A 13,716-nucleotide genomic window follows, 5' to 3' on the forward strand; every position below is an offset into this window, starting at 1 on the left:
ACGGTACAAACTTTTAATATAAGCATGGTTAAAATAATTTATTTTCAATGAACACAGCTCAGGGTAATAAATTTCAGATTTTTGATATTATTTGCAGAATGAGTAAATGTCCACAACATCCTTCAAAAGGTATAGAGTGCAATACTTAAAAGTATCATAAAAACATTCACGTGGCATGTTTTTATTGCTAAAACTGCATAAAAAGTAAGTAATTTTGATTGTGGGCAATAGGTATTCCATTCACAACAGGTGACCTGAGCACTGTTTTTTTTAATTTAAAACTCTACATAAGACCCTCAGAAGCCACAGTTAAGATCTGCTAACAGCAAGACCAATTAATAATAGCCCTATTCATTCGTGTGTACAGAACTCTAAATTAAAAGCAAGAAAAGTATAGCAGTTGTTTGCAAAATTTCCTGTGCCTGCCATTTGTCAATAACTCACATCAACATATTTTTATTTTCCAACTGCCAGTCTACGTTTACATTATAAGGCAGAAAGATCACAATATCTCAGAGGTGCGTTGACACTCCAGTACATTCCTATGATTTTAAAGGGATACTGACTATAAAGAACAGTCCTTAGGACTACAGTCACAGCCATCAGGATGTATTGGAGCAACACCTCTTTTAACACACCTCTGAAGAACAGCCATGTTTTCATGCAGCTGTTTCGCTGAAGCTGAAATAAGCTAAAGTTAAAATATAACTCAATTGCACAAAAGGCAAAATGCGCGAGAATGGAAGACTTTCCATGAGGTAGCAAAGTTGTTTACATAGGAAATAAATAGGTTATCTGAAATGCAAGAGTGAAAGCATACATCATTTGAAGGCATTGTTCAAATACAAAGCAATTTATACATTATACATTTTGGCAGAAATTAACCTGTTGACTCATGCTCTCTACTGCCAATGCTGAACAGGAGGCAGAGGGGAGTTGTTGCCCCACTATTCCAACAATTGGTGCTGAACGCACAGACCCAGAATAGAGTCTTGAACCATATGCTTTAGTATGGTTATGACCCTAACTGAAATCAAGCCACTATATGTAAATCATTTACACTGAAACTAGTTTTCTTCTTCATTCCATTTTTTTACATATACACCATCATCTTTTCCCAATGACCCAAAAATAATTTCTCTAAAAACCTGATTTAAGCACAAAGGTTCACAATAAATGAACTACGCTATTAAATGAAACATAGCTTAGAATAAGCACTGATAAGCTTATACCCACTCCCCATTGAGAGATATCCCTGCATAATAATAAAAAACGTTACAAATATATTGCCAGCAAGTACTATTAGTTCATTTTCAGACAAAAATAATTCCAGCATCTGGATTGCTATTTTTGTCTTCACAAACACAGATTTCACTTGGATGTTCACAGATCAGCGCGGAAAAAATATAACTGCACTTTGCGATGAATAAAACTTTGGTCTGTCTTTCAACAGTGTGCGTGGACAGTTGTGATGGTCGCAAGTAGTAAAATGAATATGGCTCAAGTGAGACTGTGAAGACATCCGACCCATCTGTTTGAGACTTAATAGCACTTCTATACACCTTGCTGCACTCTCCACCCGGGAAGATCACTATCCCTTTGTGGAAAATACAAACAAGGCAGTTAAGAAGATCATGTAACACAGAGCTCTGAAGCCCAGAGTGGAGGTTTACTGCTATAGGGAACTCTTCTCCTGGATGCTGAACTGCACTCAGCAGCGGCAGCCCCAACTTCTTCTACTTCAGGATCCTCAGTTGCCTCATTGTAGCATTCCAAGTCGTCTTCATATGGCTTTTCTAGGAGCCTCAAAACTTTCCTTACCTGGAAAAGGAGGAGTACAATTATTACCACCAAACCTCAACTGTATTTTTATTATTTTTGTCCCCAGGGGAAAGCCAAAGTTTGGGGATTCCATATCTGGTGAATACCTCTCTTTATTTTGCAACGTTTAGCTCAGGCATCCCCACACTCGGCCCTCCATATGTTTTGGGACCACAATTCCCATCATCCCTGACCACTGGTCCTGTTAGCTAGGGATGATGGGAGTTGTAGTCCCAAAAAACATCTGGAGGGCCGAGTTTGGGGATGCCTGATTTAGCAATACTGCTTACCTCCATGAAGTCTCCACTTTCTGCTGCTTCTATAGCATTTTGAGCAATGTAATTTCTCAATATGTATTTTGGGTTATTTGAGTTCATAATTTTCACATGCTCAGCATTCCAGTTATCAGAATTGCCAAATTGCTCCATTTCTTTTTCTAGCCGAACTCTGAAAGGACACAGAAAGCTTCGCATAATGGGTGAGTTTTAAACAAACTAACAAACACACTGCTTCTGTCACAATCCTGAGACTCAGGAACATACAACAAAGAATCATTTAAGAGGACAGGTCTAAAAAGGCACTCGGATAGGACATCCAGAGCACAATGCTGAGAGTTCATCCTGAAAACTTATTTGAGCATTGTATGCTACACAGCCAATACAAACAATTCATTTCAAGAAGACAATTTTAAAGATCTTATTTGGAATATATACTGATAACAAATGCTGCAATATGAAACCCTTAGGGTGCTTCCATGCACTCATAGCCAAATCCTTTACCACAAACATTTATGCACATATGTATTAATAGCATATAGAAATATACAGAAATAGAAATATATTTGGTACATAACCATTAGTCTCACCTGTAGTTCTGAAGCCAATCTTTCCAGTGTCCTTTATTTCTACTAACCAGTTCAGATGCTGATAACTGCTGTAGCTTAGAAAATTGCTCTATGCGTTCCAGTTCTTTATTTATGTTAGATTTTGTCCCAATTAAGGCAAAAAGTTGTGGGTTAGACTGGGCTAACATCAGCATCATTGAAAGCTGTCTAGAAAAAAGGGGAAGGGGGGGAAATGGAAGACTATCAGAAATCAGTTACTGTGAGTTGTGTGTTAAGTTATTCTTAAAAAACATACAATTCCTTAAATTATGAATTATAAGGGTACAGACAAAATATTTGACTTCTAAGGGGAATTTTGGAAAAAAATTAGCAGACATGTTTTGTCATACATTTCAGCTGCGCAACTCTGCTGAATGCCAGGGTGAATTTCTGTCTTTACTGCCTGAAATCGCTAAACATGCACAAGGGCAGCATGTTTCCACTAAGAATGAAACAGTAAAGCAGTCAACAAAGAGAATAATGCTGGAAATCAATTAAAAGCTAAGTAATAGAAAGCAACAGAAAATGTTTTTTAAAACGTGAACTCCCCCACATATTATCCTTTAACTTTCAGCTCAATGCTATTTTTGATGGCTAGTTTATATGGTTCTCACTGTAGTGCAAATTTAATAATAAGTATTAGGCAAATGGTATGCCGGAGGTGTGAGGGTGAACAAGTACACATTCCAAAATATGTTGACAGTAATGTTCCAGTTGTGGAACTTCATTTAACTTGATGATTAAAGACTAAAAGTTACACTATGTATTGCTTTGTGCTGTATTGTCTGCTGTATTGAATTTGTGTGTAGTCATTTTACGGCATTTTTAAATTTAAAAAAACAACACAGATTAAAGGCTAAAATAGTTGCATGTGGTGATGTGAACAGTTTAATCTCATATCTAGCTAGTGATCCAGACTTAAAGGACAATACATTCTTTCATAATGGACAATGTCTTTTTAATTTTTCTGTTATGGTGGGCATATATGAACAAGCACAAGGAGGAACTTAATGTCTCGATTCTTTCCAAGCAATGTCACCCTTCTTTTTATCATATTACTTATGCATCATTTATTATTACTTATTATTTTATCATATTACTTTTCATGCTGGAGAACCATACACCTGTGACATTTGCCAGGTACTGGATGAAATTAAAGAGGACATCAGAAAGGGTAATTTTCTAGTCAAGAAGTCTCAGTGTAAATTGGATCCTGACAGTCAAATATGGTTGAAATGCTGTTGGCAAAACAGCAAGTCTCACTGGCATCACCACAACTAACTATGAGAAGGTGGGACCTACAGCAAAGAGTCTCCGATTTCACTCCAGCTACTCCGCAGGACAAATGGAAATAAACTTTTAGTTGCGTTAGTTGTTCTGAACTCACTTCTGCGTACTAAGATTTTAAGACAACAACCATTAAATGTCTTTGTCAAAACAAGGCTTTGCAAAAAGAACGAACAACGATAGCATCGGGTTCTGTGACACAATGGCGAACAATGCCTTGACATTCAGATCATTGTCTGCAGTTAAAAGGACAGTAACATTCTTAACTGGGTAACAGATGGAACTCAGTGATGCAACACACCATTGTCCTAGTAAAAATGAACAGAATTCAAGACACAAAGCCTATTACCAGACACACCAACTTGAAATGTTGATTGTCCCTTATTTCTACTTGGCACTAACGCAACCTTAATTAAAGGTGGACAGGCACCAATACAATGCAACTCAGAAGCAACAATGAAGCAGTAGCAACCTTTGGAGACTTGCTAGATGGCATAAATATCAGACTGAACAACAACATGTGCAGAGTGCCACTGGAGTGCTTCATGGGAAGGCTGTTTCCAGCTACCCTACCCTTTGGCCTTGGAAGGAGGAGGAGAGCTGCTGCAGGAGAGCAACATCATGTGAGGGGGTTTCTAGGACTATGGTGAAACTGTGAAGCTCCCTTGTTATTTTTGCTACTGGATGCTGCTGTTATGTTGTTTATATAATCTTGTGTTTTATATATATAGTACTGAAATGTGTTATTTTTGTATGTTATTATGTTTTCGTTTTGCTATATTCTGATGAAATTGTTGCCATGTTTTGCTATGTTTTTATGAAATTGTATTTGCAGTGTTTGTTTGAAATGCATCCCTGTTTCTATGTTGGAAGCTGCTTTGATCACCATTTTTTTGGGAGGGGGGTAGAAAAGCGGTATACAAATATAATGAATGAAAAAAATGAAAAATTCTTCACTTTTCTGAAGAGTGGTGCAAAACATCTCTCTCATTACTGGCAAAATATAAAGACATTAAAAAATGCAGCTAATAAAGCAGGTTTTGTCAGATTACAACTTTGTCTTAATTGTTTAGGAATTGGTGGCTTCTCTATGTTGCGTCAGCCCATTCGGAAAAAAAATCGGAGAAACTCATGGAAATGCAACACCAGAATTGCCCTCCACTATGTAATCAGTAAATCACCATGCACTACTGCAGGCATTTCCAAAGTCTGTCTCAGGGGCCTAATATGGGCCGCTGGTCAATTTAATCTGGCCCCCGTGGCACTATATGTCCTGGGGGGAAATCCTAAATCCTAAGAAAAGCTCAACAATTTTGGCTGGCCCTCACACATATTCACTTCATCAAATCTGGCCCTCTTTGAAAAAAGTTTGGGCACCCCTGCACTATTGGAACTCCTCATAATACCAATGTTATGATATCGTTTGTAGAAAACAGTGAAATACCTTGCCTGTATATGAATTAGGAAAGGCTTCAAGACTCCAACTGGTGTGAAGCTGGCTTGAGAAATCATGCATCAAACAATAGTACAGTGGTACCTCGGGTTACATATGCTTCAGGTTACATACGCTTCAGGTTACAGACTCCGCTAACCCAGAAATAGTGCTTCAGGTTAAGAACTTTGCTTCAGGATAAGAACAGAAATTGGGCTCTGGCGGCGCGGCGGCAGCAGGAGGCCCCATTAGCTAAAGTGGTGCTTCAGGTTAAGAACAGTTTCAGGTTAAGAACGGACCTCCGGAACGAATGAAGTACTTAACTCGAGGTACCACTGTATTTTATAACAAAGTATAGGATTCATGTGCAATCTGGATAATGTTGGATGAACATTGAAAACCCAGCCCAGAAACATTGTGAGTGCACCATAATCAGGAGGGAACACATCCCTTGGTTATTAACAACATGGACTTCAGAGATTTTGTCTCAATAGATCTGTCTCCTAGCACAAACTTGCTACTGCTAAATTGTTTCATAGTAACAATGTCATGAACAGCTTTGTTCAGGCGGATTGTGTGTACTAAACATTGTGTGTACTAAACATTATTGATAGATTCCTATATTCTGTTTGTAAAGTAAGTTTTTAAAAATCTAATTATACATGGAATGTTTTGCATGCCACATAAACTTCCATATGTGCATATTACTAAAGCAACCATTATTTATGTTAGTTCTTGACAGAAGGACCATGAGCAAAAACCATCATGAGAGCAGGGAAAGAGAAACCGTTTCCCTTAAACTCCAAATGTAAAAAGTTGCCTGTGTCTGAAAACAGGAAAATAAACAATGAAATATGCAACAGATTGACAGGAACTACATGAGTGCTTGGTATTGTATTGCTGTATTTTATACTATTATTTAATGTTATGGAAATATTCATTAAAAAAGAAAACGAAAACAGGAACATGACAAAAGCTAAATTAGTGGCCATTTTAGATCCAAATATTGCAGCTACACATCAGTGCTGTATTTCTAGATCTCAAATGTAATATAATAGGATGATACCCAACAAATACAATCAATTTCCAGCATTTAATTGGCTGCAGTCTGATTCTCAAAAGCATTCTTTCATCCTGTTGTTTTTTAGTTTTTAGAATGAAGTACACTATGGCATAGAACTAAACATACCCAAAACATATTAAAAGCATGTCTGTCACTTAACTAAGAAATGTATCCAGAAGTTAAAATACAAATCTCCAGTTTTCCAGATTAGAACTAGCACATTAATCTGGAACTAGAAACTTGCAGAAAATAAAAAATAAATATCTGTTACTGTCCACATGCAATCTGTCAAACATATAACCTGCCAATCTATTATTTCCTCTAATCCTAAAACACACAGGAACTTTGCACAATATCACAGCTCAGTATACCTGGGGTCCATTTGAGGCTTGTATGCAACTTTCAGTTCTTCTAAGGATGCACACTCCTTTGAAATCTTATCTAAGAACTCTTCCAGTTTTAAAGGATCAGAATCTGCTGGGAAAGAGCTCAGCAAGCGGAAAGTATTTGTAAAATCTGCACCTACGAAACAGATGTAATGGGAATTTTATTCAGCTGTTTATATAATTCAGTTCAAACTGTTTTATCATGTATTGGCATTATGTCTTTAATTTCAGAGTATTAATGTAGATGATTTGAATTATTTTATGCGGAACATCACATGAATTATACTTTGTTATTTTAAATTTTAATATACAATGCACACTAACCTGTGACCCGCATAGTTTCCAATAAATCAGAAACCAATTTACTATCATCATCCAACCGGAGCTGAATTAATCCTAGCTTTTTTCTCATTGTTTGCAAATAATGCCTCTCAAATTCTGCTTCATATTCTTCTTCCAGGATGGGTAAACTGATTTCCAATGGAAGTTCTGGGACTAAGGCTTCAGCAAGCTTGCCTAGGTTCCACTTACAAATCTCTGGTTGCTTATTATAAGCATAGCGCCCTGCGTTATCAGAACCATTGCAAATATGTTCAGGATCGTATCTGCAAAACAGTAGTATTTGGTTTAATATTTAGTTTATATGAATGAATAGTAATATTGCAGTAACTAGATAATGTACAAATACAATGCTGACTGCTTCCTCCCCCCCTTGTAGTCTTTCACAGCATTTCCTAAAGGGTTCCCCCTCAACCCGCTAGAGCAGTTTTTTGGGGGGAGAGAGGGGGTTGTGGGAAGCCTCAGGGGGACAGGCAATTTCTGAAAAGAACCTCAATCCCCATTTTGCTGGCGGGAAGCTCTGCTAAATCAAACAGCCTTTTGTCAGTGCACACCAATTGGATACAACTCTACATCTTTAAGAATTATTGTGTATCACCATGTCAAACAAATACTTTGTTTCCCTCTTCCCTAATTTAATCTTACTCAAATTACTTAGTAAATTACTGAACAGGGATAAACTACAAGGTAGCCAATATAAACCTTCAACAGCTATAGATCTAACAAGGGTGATCACACTGTTGCTGCAATATACAGCAAAATTATCCTGGATTAATTCCATTAACACTAACAAGTATGAGTGAGTACAAGGGTTTTGCCAGTTCATCTGAAAACATATTACCATACATTTAAATTTCTTCCACAGTTCACTAGAAATAATTTTTCAAAAATGAAAGCAATAAAAAGAGATCCTGGTGCCATTTGATCCAGTCACTATAACATATCTATGTTTTGAAGTTATTGAAATACACTGACCTGTCCATAAATCCAAAGGGTCCATAGTCAATTGTAAGTCCAACAATACTCATGTTATCCGTATTGAGCACACCATGACAAAATCCAACACACTGCCATTCGGCAACCATCCTTGCTGTCCGCCTTGTTACCTTAAAAACACAACCTGATTTTCAGTCTCTTTTCATCTATGAACTTTATGCTTGCATACACACTGCATATTAAATAAAGTAATATTTTAAAAACAGACAGTTGCAAATGTGTGTTGAACATTTTCCATCCATGTATGCCATTCTCCACAGATCCTTAAGGGTTCCTATGGAGAATAAAAGACTAATATTTGCCAACCCTATGTGAATGAAAATTGTCTTGTCTATGTTAATAGGATGTCAATGAGTATCAAAGGGTGAAAAATCAGCCCACTGCAGACCATATAATTTGGAAAAAATTAGCATTCCAAGGAGTGGAATGCAAACATATTTTTTATAAAAATAGTAAGAATTAATTATTACCTCCCGAAAGAAAGCAGCATTCCTCTGGACATTATTCTCTGAGTGTGCTTGTAGAATCTCTGGGTAGAAAGTGCTGATTACATAATCAAGCATTTGTATTCGAATATCATTTCTATCAACACTGGGACCTTTACGTCCTGTATATTCATCAGTAGCTTTAAAAATTTCAAATGATCCAAACCTAAATAAAAGGATTGTCAATTATTGAGCTATATCACCAGGATATAAATATATTTCATTGAGGGTCCCCCCCCCCGTATAGTTTGTTTATATATATTTTAAAGTAACAAAAAGTAAAAAAAATGCCATTTAGTTCCATGTACTGCAGCAACAGGAAATGCTATGGTATAGTTTTACTAGAGAAACGGAATATTTAATTAGTAAGCCCCAATTCTGAAAGATGTGCTTTATAAGTATTTTGAAACCTCATAGCTTTCTTGGCTATTAGAGACAAGTGACTGAATTGTGTTTCAAGGATGGAATTGCCATTGCAGGGGGCTGGACTAGACTTGGGATCCCTTCCAATTTATTTCTACAATTTTATGAGATATGAAGCTCACCTCTGCCCCAAACAAGCATTTGGAGAACTACTTCTTAATTTTTTTTTACATAATAACTAGGGCTGCAATTGCAACTCAGTATTGGGTGTCTAATCACTTGCTGAAGGCCAATATTTTAGTCTTCAGAACCAAATATTAGCAATCAATATTTACAATTTTAGTAGGCAAAAATCACAGGTACCTGAAATGTCTATATTACAGACAGTTTATCTAGAACACATCCAAACTGTATATAATACCTGTTTTAATATAAAACCCAAAGCAGGATACTTACCTAATAAACGTGGGTGCTATTCTCAGGACAATTGTGCACCTTTCTTTTTTTGGATTCCCATCGTAAAAAATGTCCCGAATAACTTCTGAATCAGATGTTACGCATGTTCCAGCTCTGGTTGTAGGTATTCCTAGGTGAAACATTGCTTCGCTGCACAGGAATTCTCTTATGCTTGATCGCAGAACTTTACGACCATCTGCTTGTCTGAAATTAAATTAATAAGAAACTAGAATAAGTTTTTTTAAAAATAATATTAAAAAATATTTTAAAAGCATAATTTACAGATGAGAATGGTCAAATTCATTCAGTATCAAGAATTAGGCCTTTAAACAGCATTTTATTTCAGAACAAAGAAGTATACTTGCTCTGTAGTAAAAAATGAAGCAGGGAGTAAACTATTTCTGCTCACTTTATAGCTCAATTCTAGACATGTCTACTCAAAAGTCCCAATTACTTATTCTCAGTGAAGTGTGTATAAGATTATAGCCTTAGTGCAGGGTTTCCCAAACCTGGTCTCCAGCTGTTTTTGGACTACAACTCCCATCATCCCTAACCAGTGGTCAGGGATGAAGGGAATTGTAGTCCCCAAACAGTTGGAGATCCAAGTTTGGGAAACCCTGCCTTAGTGTGTCTGCACATAATAAATATGTTATCATCTCAATATAGGTGTTTTATGACAGCTCAAGTAAGTCCTCAGGGGATCACACCTAAAGCCAAAATCACAGAGTGTATAGCCAAAACACATTGGGTGCAATGGCATGAGAGATTGCCAGTCTTTCCACGCAAAACTCTGCCCCACTTTTTTAAACAATTTTTTTCCAATGAACATAAAGCTGAATGGGTACAAGTTAAATGTGTGTATGTTGCGGACTAACTGTACTTTGTTTAGGGGAAACTTTTCATATGTTCTTCTGCAGGCCACTAAATGATGCAGCACCAAGTGGATATACATGACCCAGCCTTTAGCAACTGGGGCTGAGGCATGAATTCTGCTCATACTTTGTTATTCATGGTATGCTCTGCATCCTTGACAATAGCTAGCTAATAGCTCAGTTAGTAGAGCATGAGAATCTTAATCTCAAGGTCACGTTGTGCAAAAGATTCCTGCATTGCAGGGGGGTGGACTAGATGATCCTCGGGGTCTCTTCCTACTCCGACAATTGTGTGATTTTAATAAAGACGAGATATGAATCTGTACCTTGATTCAAGTTGTCAAGGAAGGGAGAAAATGAAAGGCTGCATGAGCCAGTGACATGGGCATAGGCAGGATTTACGTTAGGAGCGGCAGGTAGCCAGCATTTATGTTAGGTGGGGCAGGGCACCCACCTGCCATCATCCCGTCTGGCTTTGTCATGCAGATCTGGAATGAAATTTCTTGACAAGAAGTTTCTTTTAAATTACTTTCTTTTGACCCCAAGTGCTCAGAAAAAAACCTTTCTACATTTTTTACTTTTGAGTAGTTTTATTTATTTATCATTTTATTTTAGTTGCACAAAATTCTGGAACCAGCACTTTTAATCTCTGGCTTCCATGAGTAGCCTGGACAGTTCCGAACTAGAATATTTCTATTTATTTACTTGTTGGGGGGGGGGCTGCCCCCACCTCCACCCATGTCCAAGGACATTAACAGGCCCGACCCAATACACATTGACTCAAGAGTAAGCCCAACTAAACCAAACTGGGTTTTTTGTATTTTTTAATCACACTGCCCAATACAAAGACCTGCAGACTGTATGGTGCGCTATGGCCTTCTTAGGGCCGGATTTAGGTTTGATGAGGCCCTAAGCTACTGAAGGTAAAGGTAAAGGGACCCTGACCATTAGGTCCAGTCGTGACCGACTCTAGGGTTGCGGCGCTCATCTCGCTTTATTGGCCGAGGGAGCCGGCGTACAGCTTCCGGGTCATGTGGCCAGCATGACTAAGCCGCTTCAGGCGAACCAGAGCAGCACACGGAAACGCCGTTTACCTTCCTGCCAGAGCGGTACCTATTTGTCTACTTGCACTTTAACGTGCTTTCGAACTGCTAGGTTGGCTACTGAAGGTACTGGGGCCCTTTATATGTCCAGCTGTCCTTTGTCAACAACAAACTATCGCTGGTTTTTTGTGTTGAATATATGCTATAACCTAACAGGTATCTAAAGGGATGCGGGTGGCGCTGTGGGTTAAACCACAGAGCCTAGGACTCGCCGATCAGAAGGTTGGCAGTTCAAATCCCTGCGACGGGGTCCCTGTTGCTCGGTCCCTGCTCCTGCCAACCTAGCAGTTCAAAAGCACAGTTCAGAAGCGGCTTAGTCATGCTGGCCACATGACCCGAAAGCTGTACGCCGGCTCCCTCGGCCAATAAAGCGAGATGAGCGCCGCAACCCCAGAGTCGGTCACAACTGGACCTAATGGTCAGGAGTCCCTTTACCTTTACCAGGTATCTAAAGCCATTTGCACATAACCATATACAGTGGTACCACGGATTAAGGACTTAATTCGTTCCGGAGGTCTGTTCTTAACCTGAAATTGTTCTTAACCTGAAATTGTTCTTAACCTGAAGGACCACTTTAGCTAATGGGGCCTCCTGCTGCTGCCGCGCCGCCATCATGCGATTTCTGTTCTCATCCTGAAGCAAAGTTCTTAACCTGAAGCACTATTTCTGGGTTAGCGGAGGCTGTAACCTGAAGCGTATGTAACCTGAAGCGTACCACTGTATGTCTTTTATCAAAGTAATTGTTGAACTGAAATACAATTTTGAAGAAGTATATTAATAGTGAAATACTTTTAAATTGGGGGGGGGGGCAAGAGAGCGGGGGCCCTAAACTATAGCTTGTTTAGCGTTTACGTAAATCCGGCCCTTCCTGGATTAAGAGAAGGGAGCCGGTCTCTGCCACTCCCCTCTCCCGAAAACAACGCGTGTGTCGCTGGGCGTGCGCCTTCGCGGTTTACCGGGAGAAAGGGGTGAGGCCGGCTCCCTTGAGCTGGATCTCCCAGCGCTCTCCGCGCAGGTTCAGCACCTCGCCCAGGTAGACGGCCGCGCCGTCGCCCAGCTGCCCGGCGAAGCTGCCGAACTGGTGGCCGCAGTAGCAATGGGCGGCGGGCTCCGCGCCGGGAGGCAGCCGGTTCCCGCTGAAGTAGAGCGCCGCCTCGGCTTCCTCGTCGGCCGCGCGAGGCTCCCTCAGGCCCAGCAGCTCCAGCGCCGGCGCGGACGCGGCTACCAGGCGAGGCCCGCGCACCGGGGTAGGCCGCACCCGCGAGAAGCAGGCGCCCGACACGGGCCGCGGCACGTTCTCCTCGCTCGGGTCCAGAGGCAGGGCCCGCAGCGCCCGGTTGTCGAAGCGAAGCGCCCCCAGCCACAGACCAGCCTCGGCGGCCGGGCCTGAGGGAGAAGAAGCAGCAGCAGCGGCCTCCATACTGCCGAAAGGGCGAGAAACAGGCACCGGCAACAAACGGCTGAGGCGCCGACTGTTACTACGCAGCAGCGCCGTTGCCATTCGCTTTTCTCCGGCCTTCTCGGCCACCGTTCGCCACGTCGGTCCCGCCCATAACCGCCTTCCGAGTCCCACCTATAACCGCCCACCCTCTCTCTAGCCTATCCCAGCTCGCCCCTGGGCGCGAGCCTCCTGATTTCCACCAATCAGAGACGGGGCTCCAAGGAACTGGCCAATGGGACGAGGGGGAGAGCTATTAACCGCCTTTCGCCTCCGCTTGGGAGTGACGCCGTTGCGCAGGCGCAGCTGCCTCAGCACCGTGGGAACCGTTATTTGAACAGAAGTATTTATAAGGGTGCGGGGGGAATCACTCTGCTAATATCGACCCATAATATCGTGTGGCTTATGATAGGTCTGCCAGTCCCTGCAAATTTAAATTTCATAGAATTGGGAGGGACCCCTAGGGTCATGTAGTCCAAACCCACTGCAATGCAGATATCTCAGCTGAAGCATTTGTTTATTTATTTAAATTTCTATACCACTTTATATTTTTAAGAAAAACCTCAAAGCGGTTTACAGCATATTAAATCAATAAAACAATCTGAAGAAAGTCAAATACAGAATATACAGTCAAAGCAACAGTCAAATATAGAGTATACAGTCAAAGCAACATAACAAAAAACTAAAATATTACCTTAAAAGATTTCAAAATAAAACATTACAAAGGAGGTCAGCTACAGACATCCATGACAGATGGCCGTCCAACTTCTGCTTAAAAACCTCCGAGGAAGG

General features: G+C 40.3%; 1 protein-coding gene across 1 annotated transcript; it reads right to left on the reverse strand.

The window, feature by feature from the left end:
• Positions 1–11: 11 nt before the first annotated feature.
• SELENOO (selenoprotein O) lies at positions 12–13,030 on the reverse strand. Its single transcript, XM_081023655.1, has 9 exons — positions 12,443–13,030; positions 9,512–9,715; positions 8,678–8,858; positions 8,187–8,317; positions 7,197–7,477; positions 6,858–7,008; positions 2,687–2,872; positions 2,112–2,268; positions 12–1,821 (listed from the first exon to the last, which is right to left on the reverse strand). Exons 1-9 carry the CDS (start codon positions 12,985–12,987, stop codon positions 1,633–1,635), a joined length of 2,025 nt encoding a protein of 674 aa, XP_080879781.1. The 5' UTR covers positions 12,988–13,030; the 3' UTR covers positions 12–1,632.
• Positions 13,031–13,716: the final 686 nt, after the last annotated feature.

The sequence above is a fragment of the Podarcis pityusensis genome (assembly GCF_964106645.2).
Source record: "Podarcis pityusensis genome assembly, chromosome: 10".
Taxonomy (NCBI): Eukaryota; Metazoa; Chordata; class Lepidosauria; order Squamata; family Lacertidae; genus Podarcis; species Podarcis pityusensis.

What these genes read in the sequence shown, in the direction of transcription:
- SELENOO (XM_081023655.1), bottom strand. Translation starts at nt 12,987, where the DNA reads ATGGCAACGGCGCTGCTGCGTAGTAACAGTCGGCGCCTCAGCCGTTTG. An exon ending in GGAAACTATGCGGGTCACAG is followed by an intron (nt 7,009 to 7,196) that starts GTTAGTGTGCAT and finishes TCTGTTTCGTAG; the next exon opens with GTGCAGATTTTACAAATACT. An exon ending in GATTGGCTTCAGAACTACAG is followed by an intron (nt 2,269 to 2,686) that starts GTGAGACTAATG and finishes GTGTCCTTTCAG; the next exon opens with AGTTCGGCTAGAAAAAGAAA.